Genomic DNA, 22,626 nt, shown 5'->3' with positions numbered 1-22,626 from the left:
TGCTTCTTTCTGCCCACAGCTATCCATGAGTTTACATCACCCCAAATCAATTGAAAAGCTCAGGTAATATCCCAGTCTCCCATTTCCAGGAAAGCAACTCTGGTTAGCTCTGCTTTGGCCGGGGAGGTAGAACACACGTAGCTTGGAGAAGTGAGGCTTGGGTGAGAGACTTCTGTATGACCCATACAAAAGTCTCTAAACTGTAACATTGCTGAGCCTTTGCATATACCATTCCCCTTTACTGCATGTTCTTCCCTGCATCTCCAGTTGGCTAAATTCTATTCATCCCTCAAAAGGTAGGTCAAGATTTAGACTTTACAGAAAGCCTCCCCAGGCGGAGTTACGAGTCCCTCCATGTGTTCCCATAAGACCATTGCATAACTTGTCTCTAACGCTTATCACATTTGGGTTGTGTTAACTGATTTCTAGTCTATCTCTCCGCTACACCATGAGGTCACTGAACCTTTCACCTCTTTCCCTCTAGATTTGGAGGAATAGCTAGGTCTAAAATGGGGATAGATTCAACTTTTAAATGAATGAGTGGAACAGCCCATTAGTCTCTATCCACCACATGCAGGTTTTTTGAGGGGCTGGATTCAGGCATAAGATGGGAAAAAAGAAAATACCACAATTGGCTTATTCTGATGGTAGCATGTTCCTCACTGTTCAGCAGCGTTCCATGAATATCAGCCCTCGGGAAACTGCGTAATTTAGGCTTAGTTTTCTGCAAGTTTACAGGGTTGTGACTTCCTAGATGAAAACTGCCTAATTTCACTTAGTAGCTGACATAAATAAATGAATGGCTAAAAGCGGAACACATCAGATTTTAGAACACATTGGAAAAATATCACCACCTTTATATGACAGGCAAGTGGATGGTGGCTGTGTACATTTTGTATTAACACTATAGCTAGGAACTCATTTGAACTTTATATGAAAATTGCTATGCATAAAGTTTAGTCCAAATTACTACATCCATAAGTTGGAACAAAATTAAAGATTTAAATAAGTATTAATAGCTAACTTTTTTTTTTTTTTTTTTTTTTTGGCCTCGCTGTGTGGCTTGTGGGATCCTAGTTCCCTGACCAGGGATTGAACCCACGGCCTCGACAGTAAAAGCACCAAGTCCTAACCACTGGACCGCCAGGGAATTCCCTAATAGCTAACATTTATTGAAAGCTTACCATGGTCTATTACTGGGCTAAGTGCTTTATATGTAGTAACTAACTAATTTAATCACTAGACTACCCTATGGGGCTAGTTCTCGTTAATTACTTTTTAGCCCATTTTACAGAGGAGGAAACTGAGGCACAAGAGTTTAACTAGAGTTGGGATATGCATGCAGGGATTTGACCCCAGGGCCTACCCCCTCAAGCACTCTGCTAAACCACCTCAAGGTACGGTTTGGTACCTTTCTTCCAATACTTATCTGTTAATGATGGTTACTTAATTATGCCTTGTTTCACCATGCTTTAGTTGAGTTTTTCTTTTAAAACATCCTTTATGTTTATGCTTTTAGGTAAAAAAAAATCTCTCTGTGCCTTACCAAATCCATGTTTGGAATTTCAATTTCCCCGTTTTCTTACTAACACTGGTATAATAAAAAAATTTAACATTTTCTAATCTGCTGGATTAAAAAAATGCATCTCAAAGATGAATTAGTTAAAGAGATCTGCTGTACAATATGGTGTCTATAATTACCCATATAATATCGTGCACTTAAAATTTTGTTAAGAGAGTAGATCTCAAATATTGTGTTCTTATCACAAAAAGCAAGCAAGCAAACAAACAGACAAAAAACAAAACCAAAAACAACAAAAAAGCAAAAGCACAAAGGGACACAAGGAAATTTTCGGAGGTGATGGATATGTTTATTATCTTGATTATGGTGATGGTCATGGGTGTATTCATATGTCCAAACTCATCAAATTGTTTACATTAAACACCTGCAGCTTTTTTGGTATGTCAATTACAGCTGAAAGAAGCTGTTAAAAAAATGTAAAAAACCCCCTCTCTGTGGGGCTGTTAAGACTTCGTGGCATTAAAAACTCTTGCAAGAAGCTTTAATCATGTTAATGTTTACCACTAAATGAGCTCCAAACGTTTACCTGCTTCACGTGATGGTTGGGAATAAATGAATAAGTGACGGAGCAACTTTGGAACTACCCTCTGGGTCTCTCTCAAAACCAGGTCTTCTTTCTCCCTGAATCTTTATCTACACGTATGGAAGAAAAAGGTCATGGGCACAATGGCGAATCCTGCCATTTGTCCTGTGGGAATTAGGTTCCCCAGCGACTTGTGAGGAGGTGTCCTAGGATAGCAAAGAGGGGAATGAATGGGGAACCTGGAGACCTGGGTTCGGCACTGCTTCCATCACCTGTAGTTCAAGACCTTTGGCAAGTGTCCACCTGCTCTGGGCAACAAGTAGCTCACCTGTCAAAAGGGGAGGTCAGTCTATAAGTGAATCTTTTAGGCTCCCTTCCACCCAGACAGTCTAGATTTAGGTAAAGCAGTTCAAGGCCACCACTCACAGATGGGCAGGCTTGACACTGTACAGCCATAGAGGGGTGCCATTTGCAGAGAGTACAATGTGACAAACACACTTATTACATGTATATGTCCTAAGCAGAATTAGTAGAATCTTCCCATAAACAGAGGGATTTTGTGCAACCTTGACCCTGGTCCCTGAGAGCTACTATGACACTGAGACCCTGGAAGCTTTCAGAAGCTCCCTGGGAGTCATGCTTATTCATTTTTGGCAGTTGACTTGGACACTTGGGCAAGGGAGTTAGGCAGGGGGCAGTAGAGGTGTCCAAGTGCCATAGCCAACTGTATAGTCTAGTGAAGTAAATCCCTTAGCATAATGCTGGAACTCCAAGCAAGTCCTCTAGAAATGCCAGCTGGTATAATTGCTGTAGTGGGAATAGAGAACAAACATGGGACAGGACACCTTGTGGGAGTCAAGAGTTTGACCCAAACGCTGGGTCAGCTTGGCACAGAGCCAGCTTTGCTAGGAAACCGGTGCTGCTGTTTATGGCCAGGGGAATGTGTCTGACATCAGACTTTGCAAGGCTCTGTTGGGAAATCAGTGATGCATCTGTCTTCTCCGGGAAGGTGCCTTGTGCATGCTTCTGAAGCTGCTGGGGGAGGGGACTTAGGTTGGGGCAGTGATGTCTGCACCTCCCCGCATCCCCTCCCCACCACCACATCTGCCCCAACTTGGGCAGATGGAATGGTCAGGAGGAGGCTCCATGCAAGGCCACCTTGCTTTTGGCTAGAGGTCAGCTAAGGGGAGTTGTGGGGGTCTTAGAGAGCGGGTGTATGTGGAGAGAGAGAGGAAGTAGAATACGGACCTGCAAGGGAAAGAATCATCCTCACAGACAATTTTAATTCCAACAGGACATTTCTCATCTCCAGTTTGAAAAGCTTTGCCACCATTGCTTCTGAGTCAATGGGTTTTAAACTTGAGTTTTTTTTTATAACATTGACTTTTTGAAAATTTATTTTTTATTGAAGTATAGTTGATTTACAATGTTGTGTTAATTTCTGCTGTACAGCAAAGTGACTTAGTTTTACACATATATACATTTTTAAAATATTCTTTTCCTTTATGGTTTATCCCAGGATATTGAATATAGTTCCCTGTGCTCTACAGTAGGACCTTGTGGTTTATCCATTCTATATGTAATAGTTTCCATCTACTAACCCAAAACTCCCAGTCCATCCCTTTCCCCATACCCCCTCCCCCTTGGCAACCACAAGTCTGATCTCTAAGTCTGTAAGTCTGTTTCTGTTTTGTAGATAGGTTCATTTGTGTCACATTTTAGATTCCACGTATAAGTGATATCATATGGTATCTGTCTTTCTCTTTCTGACTTACTTCAGTTAGTATGATAATCTCTAGTTGCATCTATATTGCTGCAAATGGCATTATTTCGTTCTTTTTAATGTCCAAGTAGTATTCCACTGTATATATGTACCACATCTTCTTTATCCATTCATCTGTCAATGGACATTTAGGCTGTTTCCATGTCTTGGCTATGGTGAATAGTGCTGCTGTGAACATAGGGTGCATGTATCTTTTTGAATTATAGTTTTGTCTGGGTATATGCCCAGGAGTGGGATTGCTGGATCATATGGTAATTCTATTTTTAGTTTTCTGAGGAACCTCCATACTGTTTTCCATAGTGGCTGCACCAACTTACATTCCCACCAAAATAAACTTGAGTCTTGATCAGACTCATCTTGGGCTCCAAATTTCCAAGGACCCACCCTCAGCCATTCAGATTCCTTGGGCCTGGGACTGTCACGTTACCTTAACCTTAAGCTGGGTTGGTGAGTTGGGTACCTTCTGTTTGTTCTTCTGGATCCATTCTCTGCGTTTCTCTACCACGCTCTATGCCCTGGGATACTGACCAATATGGACTGCCTTAGTGGATTCCCCGTCCTCTGGTTTCTGAGCTCAGCCGATAGGAGCCCTGGTCGGGTATCTGTGGGCAGAAGCTTCAAGTCAGGGCATTTATTCTCCCAGCTTTGTCCCTGCTGGATGCTGGGATTGGCTCTTGTCTGATAGGCCTTGTCATACAGCTTTCCCTCTGGGCTCCTGCAATGGCTTCCCTACCTCACCCCTTAGGCCTAGGGATAGTAACAGCTCTCAGTCGTTACTGGCCTTGGGGTGCTGACCATGGCTCATTACTTTCCCCAAACCCTTCTCACACTTTTGTTAAAGGTCCCTTTATTCAATTCTCATGAATTTGATGAAACTCTCTCTCCTTGCCCAGCTCCACTATGCCACCTGGTTATTGCCAGGACCCAGATCCATTCAGGGCTTATCCCTAAAGCTGCATTTTAAGCAAGGAGTCCATTTTAAACACGGATATAGAAATTATTATAGAAATACATTAGAAATACTGCTCCAATGGCCTTGAATGCTTCTTAGTTCTTTTTTGGTCCCCTAGTGCTTAACTTACTTGAGAGTAAGGTGATGTTTTTCAAAAGCAACTTTACCAAGAAATGAAGTTTAAAAAAAAAAAAAAAAAAAGAAATGCCGGAAACTCCTCACCATGTGAAAAGACAGGTCTATGAACCAGGAAGGGTGTTTTCACCAGACACCAAATCTGCCAGTGCTTTAATCTTGGACTTTCAGCCTCCAGAACTGTGAGAAATAAATTTCTGTTGTTTACAAACAACAAACAACAACAAAAAACCAGCTCCCAATTGCTATAGTCAGATCCCTGTAACAAATCCCTCCTAGTGGTTCTGCTTTTCTAAATCAACCTTGTGTGATAGAGCGTGTGTCTCAACACAGGGTTTAGTTTGGCCTGTCTTTGAACTTCGTGTTGGGCTCCGATTGCCTCTTAACTACCCTGCCTGCCAGCGCAGAGTAGGGTAACCCCACCTGAGCCTGCTCCCACACCTGTGCCCCAAGCCTCAGCTGGCCCTTACCTTTAGCAGAAGATGATGGAGACTCCAAACCCCAGTGCCAACACAGATGAGTCTAGGCACTGAAGCGGTAGACTGGCCCTGCCGAGTGAGCAGAACGCTCTGAGCAGTTCAATGTATATATTACCCATTCATTCGTAAGATGTCTACAGATTTACCATTAGAAAAGCAAAATATCTGAGGAAATGAACTAGGAATTTTTATTCCAGTTCTATTACTATTTAGCCATGAGATTTTGGTCAAGTTGCTTTGCTTGGGCCTCAGTTTCCTCATTTATGTATTAAAAGAGTTGGCCTGGGGGGGTTGTCTCTAGGTTTCCCCTGGCTTTGCTATTGTGTGATGATGTGGTCCTCTTTGTGGGCCTACATGTGATGCGTTTCAATGTGATGTGCAAACTGGAGGTACTTCTTCTCATCATCCAAGAGAGGCTGGCGGCTGTACTGATGTCATGAAAAAAGGGAGCCCATCCTGCAGAGTCTGGGGAGGGACTGTGGGGCAGGAAGACGTCATAAACATTGGGGACAGAGAAAAAAGACAGATGGTGTTAGTGTAAGTATAGGAACATATCTCTGGAAGCAAGAGGGTCCAGCTCAGACTCAGTGGGCAGATCTAGGCAGAAAGCTGCTGGGCCCTGACACAGTGGGACTTACTTAAGCCTGGAAAGATGGGAGGGAAGAAAGAAATCAGCAACTCAAAAGCATGTCCTGTCCTAGTGATGGCTTGGCTGGTCGATTATTTATGCCAAGACTGTCTTTATATGTGTATGTGAGAGAGAGTGTAAGAGCCAGGGATAAATATTAATAGTTCACATAAGTACAACTCAGCCTCCGCCTCATTGCTTCTGGGCTTATTTTATCCTCTTGTTTTCCTTGGAGAACCATGTTTCCTCTAGCCCTTGTTCAGGGAGGAAAGAGCAGCGTTCCTGGCACTAGAGTGGCCTCCTCCCACCGACAGTCATCTCAGCAAGCCGTCCTGTCTGTTTGCCTTGTCCTGTCAGGACACCATTGGTCCCTCTGGCAAATTGGGTGTTTTGTAAAGACACATTCCCTTGCCTTTCCCTCCTGCTGAATCGGAAGCTGTTCTGAAGACTCAGCCAGAGCAGCTAAGTCATGCTTGATCCTGAGTTTAGCCCAGTGCCTGGCAGAATGAGCTTGGAACAAGGGATTATTGTTGCTGAATTAATCCTGCTTGTTGACTGCAAAAGGAAAAGCACTTTCGTGAGTTAGGGTTGGTGGTTACCTGCCCCTTGAGCACTGAAGCTCAGAGGTTTGCCTCTGTCTGCCTGGAGAGGCCTCTTGTCATAGCCACAGCTGCTGTCTCCTTGATTTAATGGTCAGAGAGTTGTTAACATGAAAGGGATTGGAACCTGGTAAAAGTTTGGTGACAGTGAAGTTCAGTTCCCCTTGTTTCCTTACTTCCTTAGTAGGCTTCTCAGAGCCAGAGCCCCTCCTGCCCAAGACCCTTCAGAGACCAGCCCTATGAACAGGGGCTGTGCCAGGGTGAGGCACTCTCTGCTTTGATTGTTTATATACCCAAAGCCCTAGAAGAGCAGGTTCTCAATACTGTTGAAGGAATGAGTCCAATTCTTTGTTTTGTCTGGGTGACATAGTCATTTTCCCATTCTGCATGAGTGCCGTTTTGTCAAACCTGAATGATGGGTGTGTGTGTGGGGCGGAGAGGGGAGAGAGTGAAGGATGACTCAAAGTGAGAGCTGCTGGTCGAGCTCAGAAGAGCTCTCTGACTTCCAGCTACCCAATCCAGCTGATTTGGTAGACTTTCTTGGCCATTCTAAGTCCCACCCTTGACACTCTTGACTCCTGTTTCACCCAAGGATACGAGAAGCACAAGATGATCCCAGGACATGTTTCCTTCCATAATACATGTTCAGCAGCAGGAGGCTTGGGCTGGGGAAGAAGAAGGAAGAAATACCAACCTCCATCTCGATTTTAGGCCTTCTCTCTATGTACCCGATAAACAACGAAGGGATTTATTTATTGTAAAGACCCTCATTCAGGACCTCTGCTCACTCTTGCCCGACCTCTCTGTAGCACTTTGGATGTTTTTTGTTGCAAGTAATGAAATACCCAACTAAAAGTAGTTTATACAAAAAAAGACATTTAATTATCTCACTTAAGAAGTTACAGGTAGGTGGTTCCAGTGGTTCAAGTTTGCCTTTTTGGAACTAGGTTTTTTGTTTTTAATTGTGGTAAAATATACATAACATAAAATTTACCATTTTACCCATTTTAAAGTGTACGGTTTAGTGGCATTAAGTACATTCACATTGTTGTACAATTGTCACCACTGTCCATCTCCAGAATTTTTTCATCATCCCAAACTGAATTATATACCCATTAAACAATAACTCCCCATTTTCCCCTTTCCCCCCAGCCCCTGGTAAACACTATTTTACTTTCTGTCTCTATGAATGTCACTATTCTAGGTACTTCATATAAGTGGAATCATATAACATTTGTGTCTGGCTTATTTGACTTAGCATAATGTTTTCAAGGTTTATCCATGTTGTTGCATATATCAGAATTTTATTCCTTTTTAAGACTGAATGATATTCCATTGTAGGGGTATATCACACTTTGTTTATCCATTCATGGGCTGATGGATATTTGGGTTGTTTTCACCTGTTGGCTATTGTGAATAGTGCTGCTATGAACATTAGTGTACAAATATTTGTTTGAGTCTCTGCTTTCAGTTCTTTTGGGTATACACCTAGAAGTAGAATTGCTGGATCATATGGTAACTCTATGTTTAATTTTTTGATGAACTGTCACACTGTTTTCCACAGTGGCCACACCATCTTACATACCCACCAACAGTGCACAAGGATTGTAGTTTCTCCATATCTTTGCCAGTGCTTGTTATTTTCTTCTTTCTTTCATTCTTTTTTTTTTTTTTATAATTGTCATCCTAATATGTGTGAAGTGGTACCTCACTGTGGTTTTGATTTACATTTTCCTAATTATTAGTGATAGGCTTTTTGTTTACGTTCTTTGGAGAAATGTTTATTCTCTAATTCTTTTGCCTATTTTTGAATTAGGTTGTTTGCTTGTTCGTTTGTGTTTTGCTGAGTTGTAGGAATTTTTTATAAGGATATTAACCCGTTATAGGATATACGATGTCAAATATTTTCTCCCATTCTGTAATTTGCCTTTTCACTCTGTTGATAGTGTTCTTTGCTGCACAGAAGTTTTAAACTTTGATGCAGTCCAATTAAACTACTTTTTCTTTTGTTACCTGTGTTTTTGGTGTCATATCCAAGAAATCATTGCCAAATCCAATGACATGAAGATTTCCCTCTGTGTTTTCTTCTAAGAGTTTTATAGTTTTCGCTCTAATTTTAGGTCTTTGATCTATTTTGAGTTAATTTTTGTGTATGGTGTAAGGTGAGGGTCCACTTTCATTCTGTGCATGTGGATATTTAATTTTCCCAGCACAATTTGGTGAAAGACTATCATTGCCCCATTGAATAGCCTTGGCACCCTTGTTGAAAATGACTGTTTATGCTTAGGTTTATTCTGGGCTCTTTATTCTCAGGTTCTTTTTTTAAAAATAATTAATTAATTAATTTATTAATTTATTTTTGGCGCATTGGGTCTTCGCTGCTGCTTGCGGGCTTTCTCTAGTTGCGGCAAGCGGGGCCTACTCTTCATTGCAGTGCATGGGCTTCTCATTGCAGTGGCTTCTCTTGTTGTGGAGAACTGGCTCTAGACAGACAGGTTTCAGTAGTTGTGGCTTGCAGGCTCTAGAGTGCAGGCTCAGTAGTTGTGGCGTATGGGCTTAGTTGCTCTGCGGCATGTGGGATCTTCCTGGAAGAAGATTGAACCCGTGTCCCCTGCATTGGCAGGCGGATTCTTAACCACTGCGCCACCAGGGAAGTCCTCTCAGGTTCTTTATATCCTTTGGCTCCAACAGCTCAAGTGTGTTGGGCATACTTTTCGTCTCATTTTCACAAAGTGGCTGCCTTGGCACCACACAGCATATCCTATAACCATATTCAAAAGCAAGAACCAAAGATATGTTTCTCTCTCTCTCTCTCTCTCACACACACATCAGGAATACTTCCCAGGGGTTTCCTGGCCCCAGTTGACTTCTTAAGCAATGATGCACTGAAGCCAGTTTGTATGTGCTTGTGAAAGCAGATTATTACATTTTCTAGATCTTGTGATCCCGTTGCTAAACACTGCCACCTTGAAATCGGTCATGGTGGGAGCATTTATTTATACCACGGAATGTGGTAAACGCTACAAATCAAGACTTTTTCTCCCAGGAAAATGATTTATCAGCACAAAATTTGCCTTTAATTCTTATTTATCAGAACCAGATGATATGGCCACTGCTGGCTTAAGGAAGTCTGAGAAAGTGAGTATCTGTCATTTTCAGCCTCTCTCAAGGGAGGTGGACTTCGTTAGCAGGCAAGGAAAGGGAGAGTTGGGGAAGCAACCAATGGTGTTTGACACTAATGCCTCCCAATGGTGGGAAATTTTTGTAATCACTTAAAAGAATATCTTCAAAGAATGTCTGCCAGAAGACAGAGTGCCGTGGTCTCAGTGGTAGGATGGACTGAGCTCTAGCAGTTGACATGGTAATTACGGTAAGAGATGGGGGCCAGGGCTTTCGAATCCATAGCTGGGGGCCTAGTAAGGATGTGGCCTCAGCAACTTCCTGTAACCACAATGGGGGGCTGCCTTGACACAAGGCTGTGAGCAGCCAGAGGACATGCGGCTTGGGGCGGATGCTGAAGGGAAGGGGGGAGCCCTGCGCGCGGTCTCAGAGGGTAGTAGAAGTGTTCCCCGAAGAAGAGCCAACAAAGGAAGGCCTGCCGTCCTTGACCAAGAACTCCTTGCTGACCAGGCCATGGATGGCCATGATTCTGAGGAGTCCGTGGCGAAACTTCTGGCCAATGAAGACGTAGATGAGAGGATTGAGGCAGCTGTGGAGGAAGCCCAGGATCTCGGTGGCATCCAGGGCCCGGCCAATGTCATTGCGGCGCTCACAGGTCTCTGCGATCACCCGGACCCTCATGAGGGTGTCTGCAACCAGGACCAGGTTGTAGGGCAGCCAGCAGAGCAGGAAGACGAGCACGACAGCAAAGATGACCCGCATGGCCCGGTGCTTCTGCCCCATGTGGGCCGCAAAGAGCGTGCGCAGGGTGAGTCCGTAGCAGAGCAGCATGACCAGCAGGGGCAGGAGGAAGCCAAAGGTCTGGGGCAGGACCCGCATCACCATCCGCCATTTCGTCGTATTGGCACCCATGTCCTCGTAGCAGACTGGGCTGGAATAGGGCGGGTGGATGGCCCTTCGGAAGATGAAGATGGGCAGGGCCAGGATCAAGGACAGGACCCAGATGCCTAAACATATGAACTTGACCCAGTGCCGTTTGTGGGTCAGCGTGCGTGTGGCATGGACAATGGCCAGGTAGCGGTCCACGCTGATGCAGGCCAGCAGTAGAATGCCACTGTAGAAGTTGACTTCCTTCAGGAGTGACACCACCTTGCACAGGGGTGTGCCAAAGATCCAGCCCTTTGCCTTGGAGGTGGCCCAGATAGGCAAGGTCAGGGCGAAGAGCAGGTCAGCCATGGCCAGGTTCAGCAGGTAGACATCGGTGACAGAGCGGCCCACCCGGCTGTATAAGATGACCAGCATCACCAGGGAGTTTCCCAGGAGGCTCAGCAGGAAGACCAGGGCATAGATGATGACCACAGCATACTTGTTGATATCCAGAGATTCCGGCTGGCATGGGGCAGAGTCTGGTAGAATAGAGGGCAGGTCAGTGTTGTAACTGTAATTACCAAAATCTTCATCACTGTAGTTTTCCCAGTTAAATCCTTCCATATTTGACGTAAACTTAATTTCCGGCCTAGAGAAGAGAGACGAGGGTTACTGCACAATAAATCTCCCCAGATTCTAGCCTGTCTGCTCACAACATTTAGATAGGATTCTTTGTGTTAGCTTGTATATTACATGGAAGTAACTTTCACTTCAAGGAATGGCCAGAGCACTAAGGTTTTGGAGACATATTTAGTAAAAAATGATACATTTCACAAAAATTGTCTAGATCCCTTCAACATCAGAGAGAGGTTCTTATCACTTTCCATAACATTGCTATCACCCAAACCATTGTTGAAACTTCCCCTTGGATAATCCCTACAGAACATGTCTTGGATCCTCGGTGGTGGGCATCTCTGACTACTGAGGCTGATTTTAATGTCAGAAACACGAGGTACCATTCAGTTCTCAATCTGGGGGACTAAGCAGGCAATCCAATTGTGTTAGATCCCTAGGAAAAGATCAAGGCTTGACTATAAACCTAAGAGATGAGTCCCTTTGTCCAACTTTCTGAAAGTTATTTTAAAAGAAGTGTTCTGGAAAAACAGTCTGAGTGATAGCAGCACGGAGTTTCAGGATGCTCGAGCTAAGAGAAAGTTGACTCCACTAGTACAGCCCAGCATTTTTCTTCTGAGATGCGAGGGGCCTGCTCTGGGCATACTTGTGTAGTTTGAAAAAAATATATTAAAAATCATAAACAGGTGGCTGACTGATTCTCCACATGGGTGGAAATGTAACAGATTATCTTGGGAGCTCTGAACAGGCATATTCTGCCATGTAGGGGTGAGCAGAGAAAGGCAGTATGTTCCCAGCATAAGGAGGAGAGGCAGCAGGAAGCAGAGAAGGCAGGTGGAGACACACGATCCTTGTTTTGGTGGCTTTCCAGTCCTGGTGGGGACCCTTCCTGCCCTGCTAGTGAGTGCCTTCTTCCAAACCTGACTCTCCAGCACACCTAGCTAACCTCTGTGGGCTCTGCCCTTGTTATGGGGGTAGCAGAGAGCCTTCTTTTGGGGGAAGCTGCAGCCACCCTGAAATATTATCCCAGTTTGCAAAGAGGAAGTAAAGTGACCAGCTACTGAATTAGCTTCCTTTTGAACCACAAAATATATCAGCATCATGCCATTTCTTTATAACAAGATATGGCCATCCTGTTACCCTATGCCAGTCTGTAGCCCACCTCAATATGGAACCCAGTGTTAAAGTGAAGAACATAAAGTAAACTACCTCACACTCACTAGCATGATCATAATTTAAAAAGAAGGACTATAATGATGGCGATGAGGATGTGGAGAAGTTGAACCCCTCGTACATTGCTGGTGGGAAAGTAAAATGGTGCAGTTGCTTTGGAAAACGGTTTGGCAGTTGTTAAGAAAGCTAAATATAGAGTTACCATACGACCCAGTGATTCCACTCCTAGTATACCCAAGAGAATAGAAAACATATGTCTGCACAAAAACTTGTATGTGAATATTCTCAGCAGCATGCAGCGAAAAAGTGGAAGTAATCCAAATGTCCATCAACTGATAAACGGATAAGCAAACTGTGGTATACACATACAAGGGAACATTATTCAATCATAAAAATTAATGAAGTACTGATACAGGCTACAACATGGATGAACCTTGAAAACATTATTCTAAGTGAAAAAAGCCAGACACAGAAGGCTTCATACTGTATGATTCCATGTATGTGAAATGTCCAGAATAGGCAAATTGGTAGAGACAAAAAGTAGATTAGTGGTTGCCAGGGGCTGGGGGCGGGGGAGTGTTACTGAGTACAGGGTTTCTTTTTGGGGTGATGAAAGTGCTCTGGAATTAGACAGTGGCAATGATTATGTAATTTCGTGAATATAGATCTTCCTCAACTTACGGTGGGGTGATGTCCCAGTAAACCTATCATAAGTTGAAAATATCCTAAGTCGAAAATGCATTTAATACACCTAACCTACTGACCATCATAGAGTAGCCTAGCCTACCCTGTATGTGCTCAGAACACTTACATTAGCCTACAGTTGTGCAAAATCATCTAACACAAAACCTATTTTATAATAAAGTGTGGAATACCTCAAGTAATTTATTGAATACTATACTGAAAGTGAAAAATAGAATGGTTGCTTGCATGGGTAAAGAATGGCTGTAAGTGTATCGGTTGTTTATCCTCATGATTGCATGGCCGCTGCCCAGCATCATGAGAGAGTATCCTATTGTACATTGCTAGTCTGGGAAAAGATCAAAATTCAAAATTCGAAGTACAGCTTCTAGCTAAGGAGTATCACTTTTGCACCATCATAAAGTTGAAAAATTTTAAGTTGAACCATTGTAAATTGGGGACCATCTATATACAAAACCCCACTGAATTGTATACTGTAAATTGGTGACTTTTTTTTTTCTAAAAAATTTTTTATTGAAGTATAGTTGATTTACAATGTTGTGTTAGTTTCAGGTGCACAGCAAAGTGACTCAGTTACACATACACATTACATTCTCCTTCAGATTCTTTTCCATTATAGGGTATCACAAGACACTGAATATAGTTCCCCGTGCTATGCAATAGGTCCCTGTTGTTTATCCATTCTACACGCAGTAGTGTGTATCCGTTAATCCCAAACTCCTAATCCATCCCTTTCCCCTTTGGTAACCATAAATTTGTTTTCATTGTCTGTGAGTCTTTTTCTGTTTTTTAAATAAGTTCATTTGTATCATTTTTTTAGATTCCACATATAAGTGATATCATGTGATATTTGTCTTTCTCTGTCTGACTTACTTCACTTAGTATGATAATTTCTAGGTCCATCCATGTTGCTGCCAATGACATTTTTCATTCTTTTTTATGGCTGAGTAGTATTCCATTGTGTGTGTGTGTGTGTGTGTGTGTGTGTGTGTATGCGCATAAGATTACTTTTATAGTATGTGAATTATATCTCAATTAAAAAAGATTAATCAAAGGTGTATAGGCTTGCAAAGGAAACACAAATATTAAAACAACAATATCATCATCATCATCAACAACAACAAAGGTCCTAGGAAGCTTTTCTCTTTAGCAGAAGAAACTGTTACTGTCAATCATACATAGCAAAAAAAAAGCTAAATGAGGTTAGGGAAACTGGAGAAACAATGCCCCTTTTCCTTAGAGTGATAGAATTCTTAGCCTTCACCTTCCTGAGAAGGTATTTCTCCCCTAAGTGATGGGAGCCAGATAAATTGCCTTCTCAGCACACAGATACCACAGATAGAGCAGATTAGATCAGTCTGTGAACCTAAAAGTTGTGATGATAAGGATGGAGCCCTGTCTGGCCAGGAGGCAGGGACGGTAGTGAGAGAGGAGGATAGTACAGCTGGCTCAGCCAGTGTTGCTGACAAAACCTGCGTGAAATCACTGACTCTGCAGCCCCAAGGTCAAGAGCAAGTTTGCTCAGAAGCCCAGGGTAATGTCTAATGAAGTCACAAGGTGGGGTCACTTCCGGGAGCAGATGATCAAAGATGTTCTTAAGGGAACCCATGACCTAAGAGAAGACCCACCTCTGAGAGTGGTTACAGAGCATGATGGGAGCAGAGAGCTTGTGCCCTTAGAGAGGAGAACCCCACATTTACAAGCATTGGCTGCAGAAACTGCCTCTCAGAAGAAGCAGCAACAGCCAAGCATGTTTCACAGACAAGTCCTCATTCTGGATAATCCAGTGCTTGGCTGTGCTGGAGCTGGGCTGGAGGTGTATGGGCGAACTCCCGCTGCCAGACATGAAGGCTCAGCTTCAGGGTCCAGAGGGAGACCATGCAAGTTAGGACAGAAGGTAGAGAACTCAGAAACGGGGAGCAGGCCAGGGCAATGACCTCCAGCCACTGGAGGGTGAGGGAGGGGAATGTTTTGTTGTTGTCTGTTTGTTTTTTAATTTACCAATCTCTGGTGAGGATGTTTTGACAGTTAAAGGGAGAAACTAAGGGAAGGAGCATACACATCTGAGATCTGCTTTGTGCCTCACAGGTACATGGTCTCGTTCGGCAGTTACCGATAGACAGTCACAGCAAGGCTCGGAAACCAGCCTGTGGTCACAGAGCCTCTTAGTGCTGCAGCCCGGATTCCAGCTAGGTGTGAAGGCTTCACGTGCTATTTTCAGTCTACAGATCTACTTCTTACAAAAAAAAAAAAAAAAAAAAAATCACAGCTCATGTGTCAAATATAGCTGTAAGCTAAGTTCTTGAGATATCATGAAGTTAACCTGGCTCTGGTTCACTCCCATTGTTTGATGTCTTGTGCATTGCTTTCTTTGCTATTCCTTAGGCCCAGAACGAGAGAAACAGCCCTTACAGGAATAATAAACCAAATGCCCTTGAACTGACTGGCCCCTGCTGACCACCCAGTCATGTTCTCGGTAACCAAGCAGGAGATCCCCTTACTGAATGAAGCTGCCAGCCCCTTAATGACTCATGATAGTTCAAAAACTCATGGAAAGGATTATTCTAATTTATTTCATGAAAATGCTACATTTACAAAAGCCCAAACATTTAAGGCAATCTTTTTAACAACGGCAGCACAATAATAACAACAACAAATTCAAGGTTATTTGAATACAATTCCAGTATCCTTTCTCTCTAGAAATATAATCCACACATATTTACATTTAATAGAGGGGAAGAGGGCCTCAGTAGTATCTGGCTCTTCCTCAGACCCAATACTAGCCAAGGCCGGGAGAGCCGGCTGGGTCCGCAAGAGAAGGCGGTGGGCAGCCAGTTGCCCTAGGTGCTTGTTGGACAGAGGTGTAGGGAAGAGGGGCAGAACCTCTCCCTTTGGGGATAGGGAGGCCTAGAGAAAGAATGGAGAGACTGAGGAGTGTGGGGATAAATGGAGGGGATAAATGGAGGCTGGGTGTCAAGGGGGACAGAGAACAGAGACATTCTGGAAGGGTGTTCCAAGACTTACCAGGATTCTGGGCTTGTCACCTGTGGGACACCTCCAGGAAGGCAGATGTGCCTGACACAAAGGGCGGCAGTGGTGAGAACACAGTGGAGGAAGTGAGTGGTGGACTAGGTTGCTCAATTCTGGGGTGGAGCCCCTGAGGGTGCGGGATGCCTTTGATAGCTTGAATAATTAATTCCCAGGTCAACTCTTCGATAACTAGTAGTCATTTTATTAACTGGCAGAGTTCACACTGGGAAGGGGCCTGTGGGGTTTTCTAGCCAATCTTTCCATTTCACAGATGAGGAAACTGAGGCCCACCCAAAGGAAGTAGTTGGCCCAGGACGGCACAGATTTCTCTTATCTTTGCCCTGAGCTCAGCAGCCCCTGGCTTTTTCAGCCACCCTGTCTGACTCTCCCCACAATTCAGCTGTCTCGGGAACCCTGTGCTTACAACCCAGCAGCATTACTGCTCTTAAACATCTTTCCCATCTCAAAGGGGAACATCTCTTTAAGGCAACGGAAACGGAACTAGCTTCTGGTGCGTCTGGTGGCTTTCTTCCCTGGACTTAATGCTTCTTGTCTCCACCCCATTCACCCTGGGCATCCTTAAAGCCTCACAGATTCCTTCTCCATGCCACACCCCTTTGAGAACTCCCACCCCCAAATAGGGGCCCCGTTCCACCTCACCTGGTCTTTCACCTCCCTCCCCAACCATCTGCTCTGACCGCATGCCTCTCTTAGGGCATTGCTATTTTTTCTTAGCTTGTCCACTTGGAATTGGATCTGCAGTAGCTACTACCTTTGGAACCAAGACCATCTAATTTGGAAAGAAAGCCATTTGGTAAAAGTTAAAATCCCACCCAAGTTCAAATACATTTTTGAAAACAGTGTTGAGTGACACCAAGAATATATTTTGTCACATTTGCTGTTGATAACAATTGAAAGGATAAATCCAGGCAGAGAAGTGAACACTAATTCACTGCTCCCTCCTAAGCCCCCACCCCAGTGATTGATGCCTCAGTCCCCTCCACTACCCCTTACCCTGACCTGTTGCTCCATGCATCCCAGGGCCCACACAGTGCTCAAAGCCTGTGGCAAACTCGTCTAAGCTGCCTACCCCTAAGAAAGAACCTTTGAGTCCAGCTATTTAGCAAACGTTCTTTGTCATCTTTCTCTTTTCCATGCTGGAGAACACAGTGACTCCTGGCCAGGTGATGGTAAACCCAGGCAGAGGCCCAGGACACACGGAGAGAGGCCATGAGAACAGCAGTTAAGAACTCTGCTAGCCTAGCAACTCTGGGCAAGCGACTTTTCCTTTCTGAGTCTCAGTTTACTCATCTGTAAAATGAGGCCAATGATAGAATCTAACTAATTGGGTTGTGCTGAGGATGAAATGAGGGATTACCTGTAAAGCCCTTAAGACGCATATAAAGCACGATGTTAGCATTTATTGTTGTGATTATTATTACTGAAATAGTTAATTAACTAATAGCATGGGGTCTCTCCCACTACATCCCCAAGCAAGAGAAAGCAGCGGGTCTGCTTTCGGGGCTGACTTCCAGGTACATCTTAATTTGCTTTAACCTGAATAGCAATAGTCACATTAGCTCTAATGTTGAGTGCCTGCTAAGTCCTAGCTTCCAGGGAAAGTGCTTTTCAGAATCTGTATCATTTAATTCTCACAACAACCCCATGGAGTGTGCACTTTTTGAATGAGGAAACTAAGACTCTGGAGTTAGGCAACTTACCTAGAGTGACGCAGATGAACTGACTTTTAAGCAGTTTTTGAGACTTTTTTTTTTTTTTTAATCTGACTTCAAATCTGCTATTGTGTCCACTGCAGTGTGGGGCTGAGCTCCACTAAGTACCTCTCTGTCCCAGACAACTGGGTGTGCAAAGGACAGCCCAGATTTGACATTTCCCAACCATCCTACTTCTTGATTTTCATTAGATTGATTTCATTTCCACTGAGCCCACAGCAGGCCTACCAATGGTGGGGTGAATACAGAACCAGCATCCAGTCCTGGCTCTGCTGTTAATGGTCAGGGTGAGCTTGGGCAGGTCATTTCTCTCTGTGCCTCAGTGTGGTCCCCTGGAAAATGAGATTAGCCACACGTGGCTACTTAAATTTAATATGTTTGTAAATGCACTTCATATTTATATTTAAAGTGCATTATACTGTGCACTTAAAAAAATTTATTTATTTATTTATTTTTGGCTGCGTTGGGTCTTCGTTGCTGCGCGCGGGCTTTCTCTCGTTGCGGCGAGCAGGGGCTACTCTTCGTTGTTGTGTGCAGGCTTCTCAATGTGATGGCTTCTCTTGTTGCAGAGCTCAGGCTCTAGGCACGCGAGCTTCAGTAGTTGTGGCATGCAGGCTCAGTAGTTGTGGCATGCAGGCTCAGTAGTTGTGGCTTGTGGGCTCTAGAGCACAGGCTCAGTAGTTGTGGCGCACAGGCTTAGTTGCTCCGCAGCATGTGGGATCTTCCCGGACCAGGGCTCGAACCCGTGTCCCCTGCATTGGCAGGCGGATTCTTAACCACTGCACCACCACGGAAGTCCCTTAAATTTAAATTGATTAAAATAAAATAAAAATTTAGTTTCTCATTTCAAGTGCTCAATAGCTACATGTGACTAGTGGCTACCATACTGGACAGTGCAGATACAGGACATTTCCATTACTGTAGAAAGTTCATTTGTACCGTGCTGTCTTGGTGAAGACTTATTTTGTTTCTGCAATTCACCACCTCAGTTCTCAGGGGACTCACAGGAGGAGGCTGAAGTTTCCAAATTCCTTCTATCAGAAATAGTCCCCAGCAGCCCGAAGACCGAACTGCTCACCTACCTGTTGTTGCTGCTACAGCTGCTGTGTTGTTGGAGTGGCCACTGATGCCTCCTCTGTGACTCAGGGCTTGATAGCTGTCACAGCTGTTGGACAGGAAAAAAGCAAAGCAGCCTTTACGTGGAAAGTTCTGACCCAGGGCTGCTGAGGGGGAAATCCAGGAGGCCCACCAGGGGAGGTGTTCCCACAAAGGAGCAATGAGGTCTGTTCTGGGACTCTGACTGAAGGCCAAGCCTCCTCCTGGCAATTGTGTAATGAGAGGTGGGAATTTTCACGCCTTCTTGTCTAATGGCTTCTGCAAGAGCCTGCCAGTCTGAAGGCGGAGGTTTACCTAGTCTACCTCTGTCTCGTTTTCAACGTACACCTCCTTCTTTACAAGGGAGATGCAGGCAACCCCAGCCCCCAGCTGACACGTAAGCCTGAATTTGTGTGTACACTTTCTCCCTTCCTTCTAGGAGCAGCGTGAGAATTATCCTTCCTTCTCTTTCGGTCCTGCGCCTGGCCGTGGGACCCCACTGCCTCTCACGTCCTTGAAGGTCTTGCCTCCTGCACCCTCTGCTCCTCGACCAGCTCTTTCCCTGAACTTGCATATGTCTTTCTCTCCCTCCCTCTGTTCTAGAACTCCTTTAGCGACCACTCCCCCTGGGCCCTCCATTTCACAGGCAAGCTTCTTGAAAAAGCAGTGAGCAGTTGCCTTTTCCACTTCGCCAACTTCTTGTTCACTGTTCAACCCACTGCAACCAGCTTCCTGCCCACTGCACTGAGGAAACAGCTTTTGCCAATGTTCCCGGTGACCTAGGGTTGCTAAATCCAGTACACTCTTTTCTTAAATAAAGCTGTTTTAATATTATAAAAATAAACTGTGCATATTGTAAAGAAAACAGGTGGTAAAAAGCATATAAAGTAAAATGTGATTCTCTTCCATCCTTCTGTTCACCTGTATCTTGTGAATATTTTTCCAGACTTCCCCCATGCACATACAAACATGTTTTTTCCTTCTTTAATAAAATAGTATTTAACTAGTTATATTGTTCTGCACTTTAACAATGTATCATATACCTATTTCACATCAGTACATATAGATCCATCTTACGCTTTTCAGTGATGACATAATGGTCCATGGCAAGGACATAACCTGATTTATTTGATAATTACCTTATAGATGAATATTTAGGTTCTCACTATGAACGTTTTTGGATATTGGTCTTTGGAAACTTGTATGAGTGTTTCAGTAGCTTAAGTATAATTTTGCTGGGTCATAACTGTGCATGTTGATATGTTGATAAATACTACTCATTGCGCTTCAAAAAGACTGTTGCAGTGTATTCTCCTGTTACCAGTTTATAAAAGGGCCTGTTACCCCGTCTACTCATACTGTCTCATACTTGTCAATTATGGTAAAATACCTTCTCCCAGCCTGCTGTATGCTTTTTAACTGTATTTATGGTGAAATGGATACCGTTCAAGCCTTATCTTATTTGATCTCTGAACCATTTAACCCCACTGATCCCATTGTTTTCTTATTTCTCAGAGAACTTCTCTTGGTCTTATTTGTTACTTTTTTTCTCAATTCATTCCTCAAATATGGATGTCCCTCAGAGTCTGCCTCGGTCCTCTTCTCTACCTGTTCTCCCTAGACTAGCCCACCTGCCTCCTTGGCTTCAGCCCCCACCCAGTATGTGCCAGTGTCTCCTACACCTATAGTTCCCAGCTTCTCTTCTAAGCTTCTCTTTAAGCTCAAATTCTTACATGTAATCACTTCCTGAATCTCCCCTGAGGTCCCACAGATGCTGCAAACTCAACATGTAGAAAACCGGTCTCACGGAATTCCCTGACACGGGTGCCCCTCCTCCTTAACCCGGAAACAGGCGTGCCCCTCACGCTTGCCTTGCTCCTCCTCTCCACGGAGGCCATCTCCTTAACATCTCTCTTGATTATCTCTTCCTCACCGTCTTCACTGATGATGTTAGGCCCCGCTTTATTTTCTCTTGCCTAAACTACTGCATTCGTCATGGGATGGCTGTGATTTCAGAGCTAGACTGTCTGTGTTAGGATCCCAGCAATGTCAGTGGTTGTAGACCTCGGGCAAGTTATTTCATCTCACTGGTCTCAGTTTCATCACCTGTAAAATGGGGATAATGAGAGCACCCACTGCATAGAATTGTCATGTGGCTTAAAGGAGTCTATATTTATAAAGCAGTTAGCATGGTGCTTGGCACTGTTGGTTGCTGCTGCTACTTCTACTACCAACACTACCAGATCACTATTTTCCTAAATGCTCTCTGTGTCAAGTCTTTCCTCCCTCAATCCATCCTCCACTATCTACCAGAACCATCTTCCTAAAATGTGAATTTGAGGGAATTACCTGGTAGTCTAGCGGTTAAGACTCAGTGCTTTCACTGCGGTGGGCCTGGGTTCGATCCCTGATTGCGGAACTAAGATCCCACAAGCCGCGCGGTGTGGCCAAAAAAAAAAAAGTGAATTTGATCACCCTCTTTCCCTCTTACAACCCTTCAAAGACTCCTGTTGCCCTCAGGCAGAGTCAAATTCCTGATATGGCACCTGGCGCCCCTGCATCTGACCCTGTGTGCTTCTCCAGCCTTATTTCAGGCCATGCCCTCTTGAATCCTTAACTCTGGCCACAGGGAACGACCTGCAGTTCCCCCTCAGAGCTGTTCTGGCTCCGCTTGGGCCTCGGCACTCATTTCCCTTTTCCTCATCGCCACCCTCTTGGGCTGGCCAGCTCTCCCTCCTTTCCAGTTCAGCCCAGTCGTCACCTCCATGCATTGCCGCCCCCCTCTGTGCTCCTCTGCATCCCCGGGCTTACCTCTACAATGGCATCAATTTCGGGGATTTATAATCATCAGTTTGGCTGCTTCCTCCTCCTTGATGTGAGGTTCTTGAAAGCAGGGATTTTATATATATATATATATATATATATATATATATATATATATATATATATATATACACACACACACACACATATACATATATATATATACATATACATATATATATATATATACACACACACATACATACATATATGAAATTTTCATCTCCCCAAACCAGACACACAGTGTTTGGCAAACCCTAGGTGTTTGATATCATTTTGTTGAGCACTGAATGAACTGACAAAGTGAGGAAACCAATGTACGTTAGTGCATCCGAGTGACATCTAATTTAAAGAAATAATTATGTCGCCCATATTTCCCAGGGCACCCCCAGCCTGTGAGCACAAACAAAGTCACGTCAATGGCGATAACCCAGATTGCACTGTTTTAGACCCTGTGTGTTCATGCAGGGCTTACCCCTCCTGTAGAATGCGCCCCAGGAATTTGGGAGAGTCTGTTGGAGGTGTCCCCCAGGTGCTCCTCTGGTACTGCTGGGCTAGACGTGTGCTCTGGACTCACCACTGGGGAACTGGTGCCCTTTCAGTGCCACGCTCTGGGATAGTCTATGGTGACCCTTGCGGAACCTTCTGCCAGAGGGTCCCCAGAGTCTAATGAGCCTCCCAATATCTTTGTAGAGCTTCTGTGCTCTCCATTGGACTTGGTGGGGACGCTTTGGGGGGCAGTGTTGAGCTAGAGGCTGGTCTTCAGCAT

General features: G+C 44.2%; 1 protein-coding gene across 2 annotated transcripts; it reads right to left on the bottom strand.

The window, feature by feature from the left end:
- Positions 1-9,659: 9,659 nt before the first annotated feature.
- CXCR2 (C-X-C motif chemokine receptor 2) lies at positions 9,660-19,042 on the bottom strand. 2 transcript variants are annotated; one of them, XM_036858114.1, is made up of 2 exons: positions 19,022-19,042; positions 9,660-11,317 (listed from the first exon to the last, which is right to left on the bottom strand). In XM_036858114.1, the coding sequence occupies exon 2, from the start codon at positions 11,290-11,292 to the stop codon at positions 10,228-10,230; it is 1,065 nt and encodes a 354-aa protein (XP_036714009.1). In that variant the 5' UTR covers positions 11,293-11,317; positions 19,022-19,042; the 3' UTR covers positions 9,660-10,227. The 2 variants fall into 2 exon arrangements, with proteins under 2 accessions (XP_036714009.1, XP_036714008.1); XM_036858113.1 differs by lacking the exon at positions 19,022-19,042 and adding an exon at positions 16,201-16,221.
- Positions 19,043-22,626: the final 3,584 nt, after the last annotated feature.

Source organism: Balaenoptera musculus, chromosome 7 (assembly GCF_009873245.2).
Source record: "Balaenoptera musculus isolate JJ_BM4_2016_0621 chromosome 7, mBalMus1.pri.v3, whole genome shotgun sequence".
NCBI classification, from domain to species: Eukaryota; Metazoa; Chordata; class Mammalia; order Artiodactyla; family Balaenopteridae; genus Balaenoptera; species Balaenoptera musculus.
Note: the sequence above shows the minus strand (reverse complement) of the source record. Positions and strands in the feature narration are given on the sequence as shown.

Bases quoted from the DNA above. Each gene is read 5' to 3' on its own strand.
- CXCR2 (XM_036858114.1), bottom strand. From the start codon at position 11,292: ATGGAAGGATTTAACTGGGAAAACTACAGTGATGAAGATTTTGGTAAT.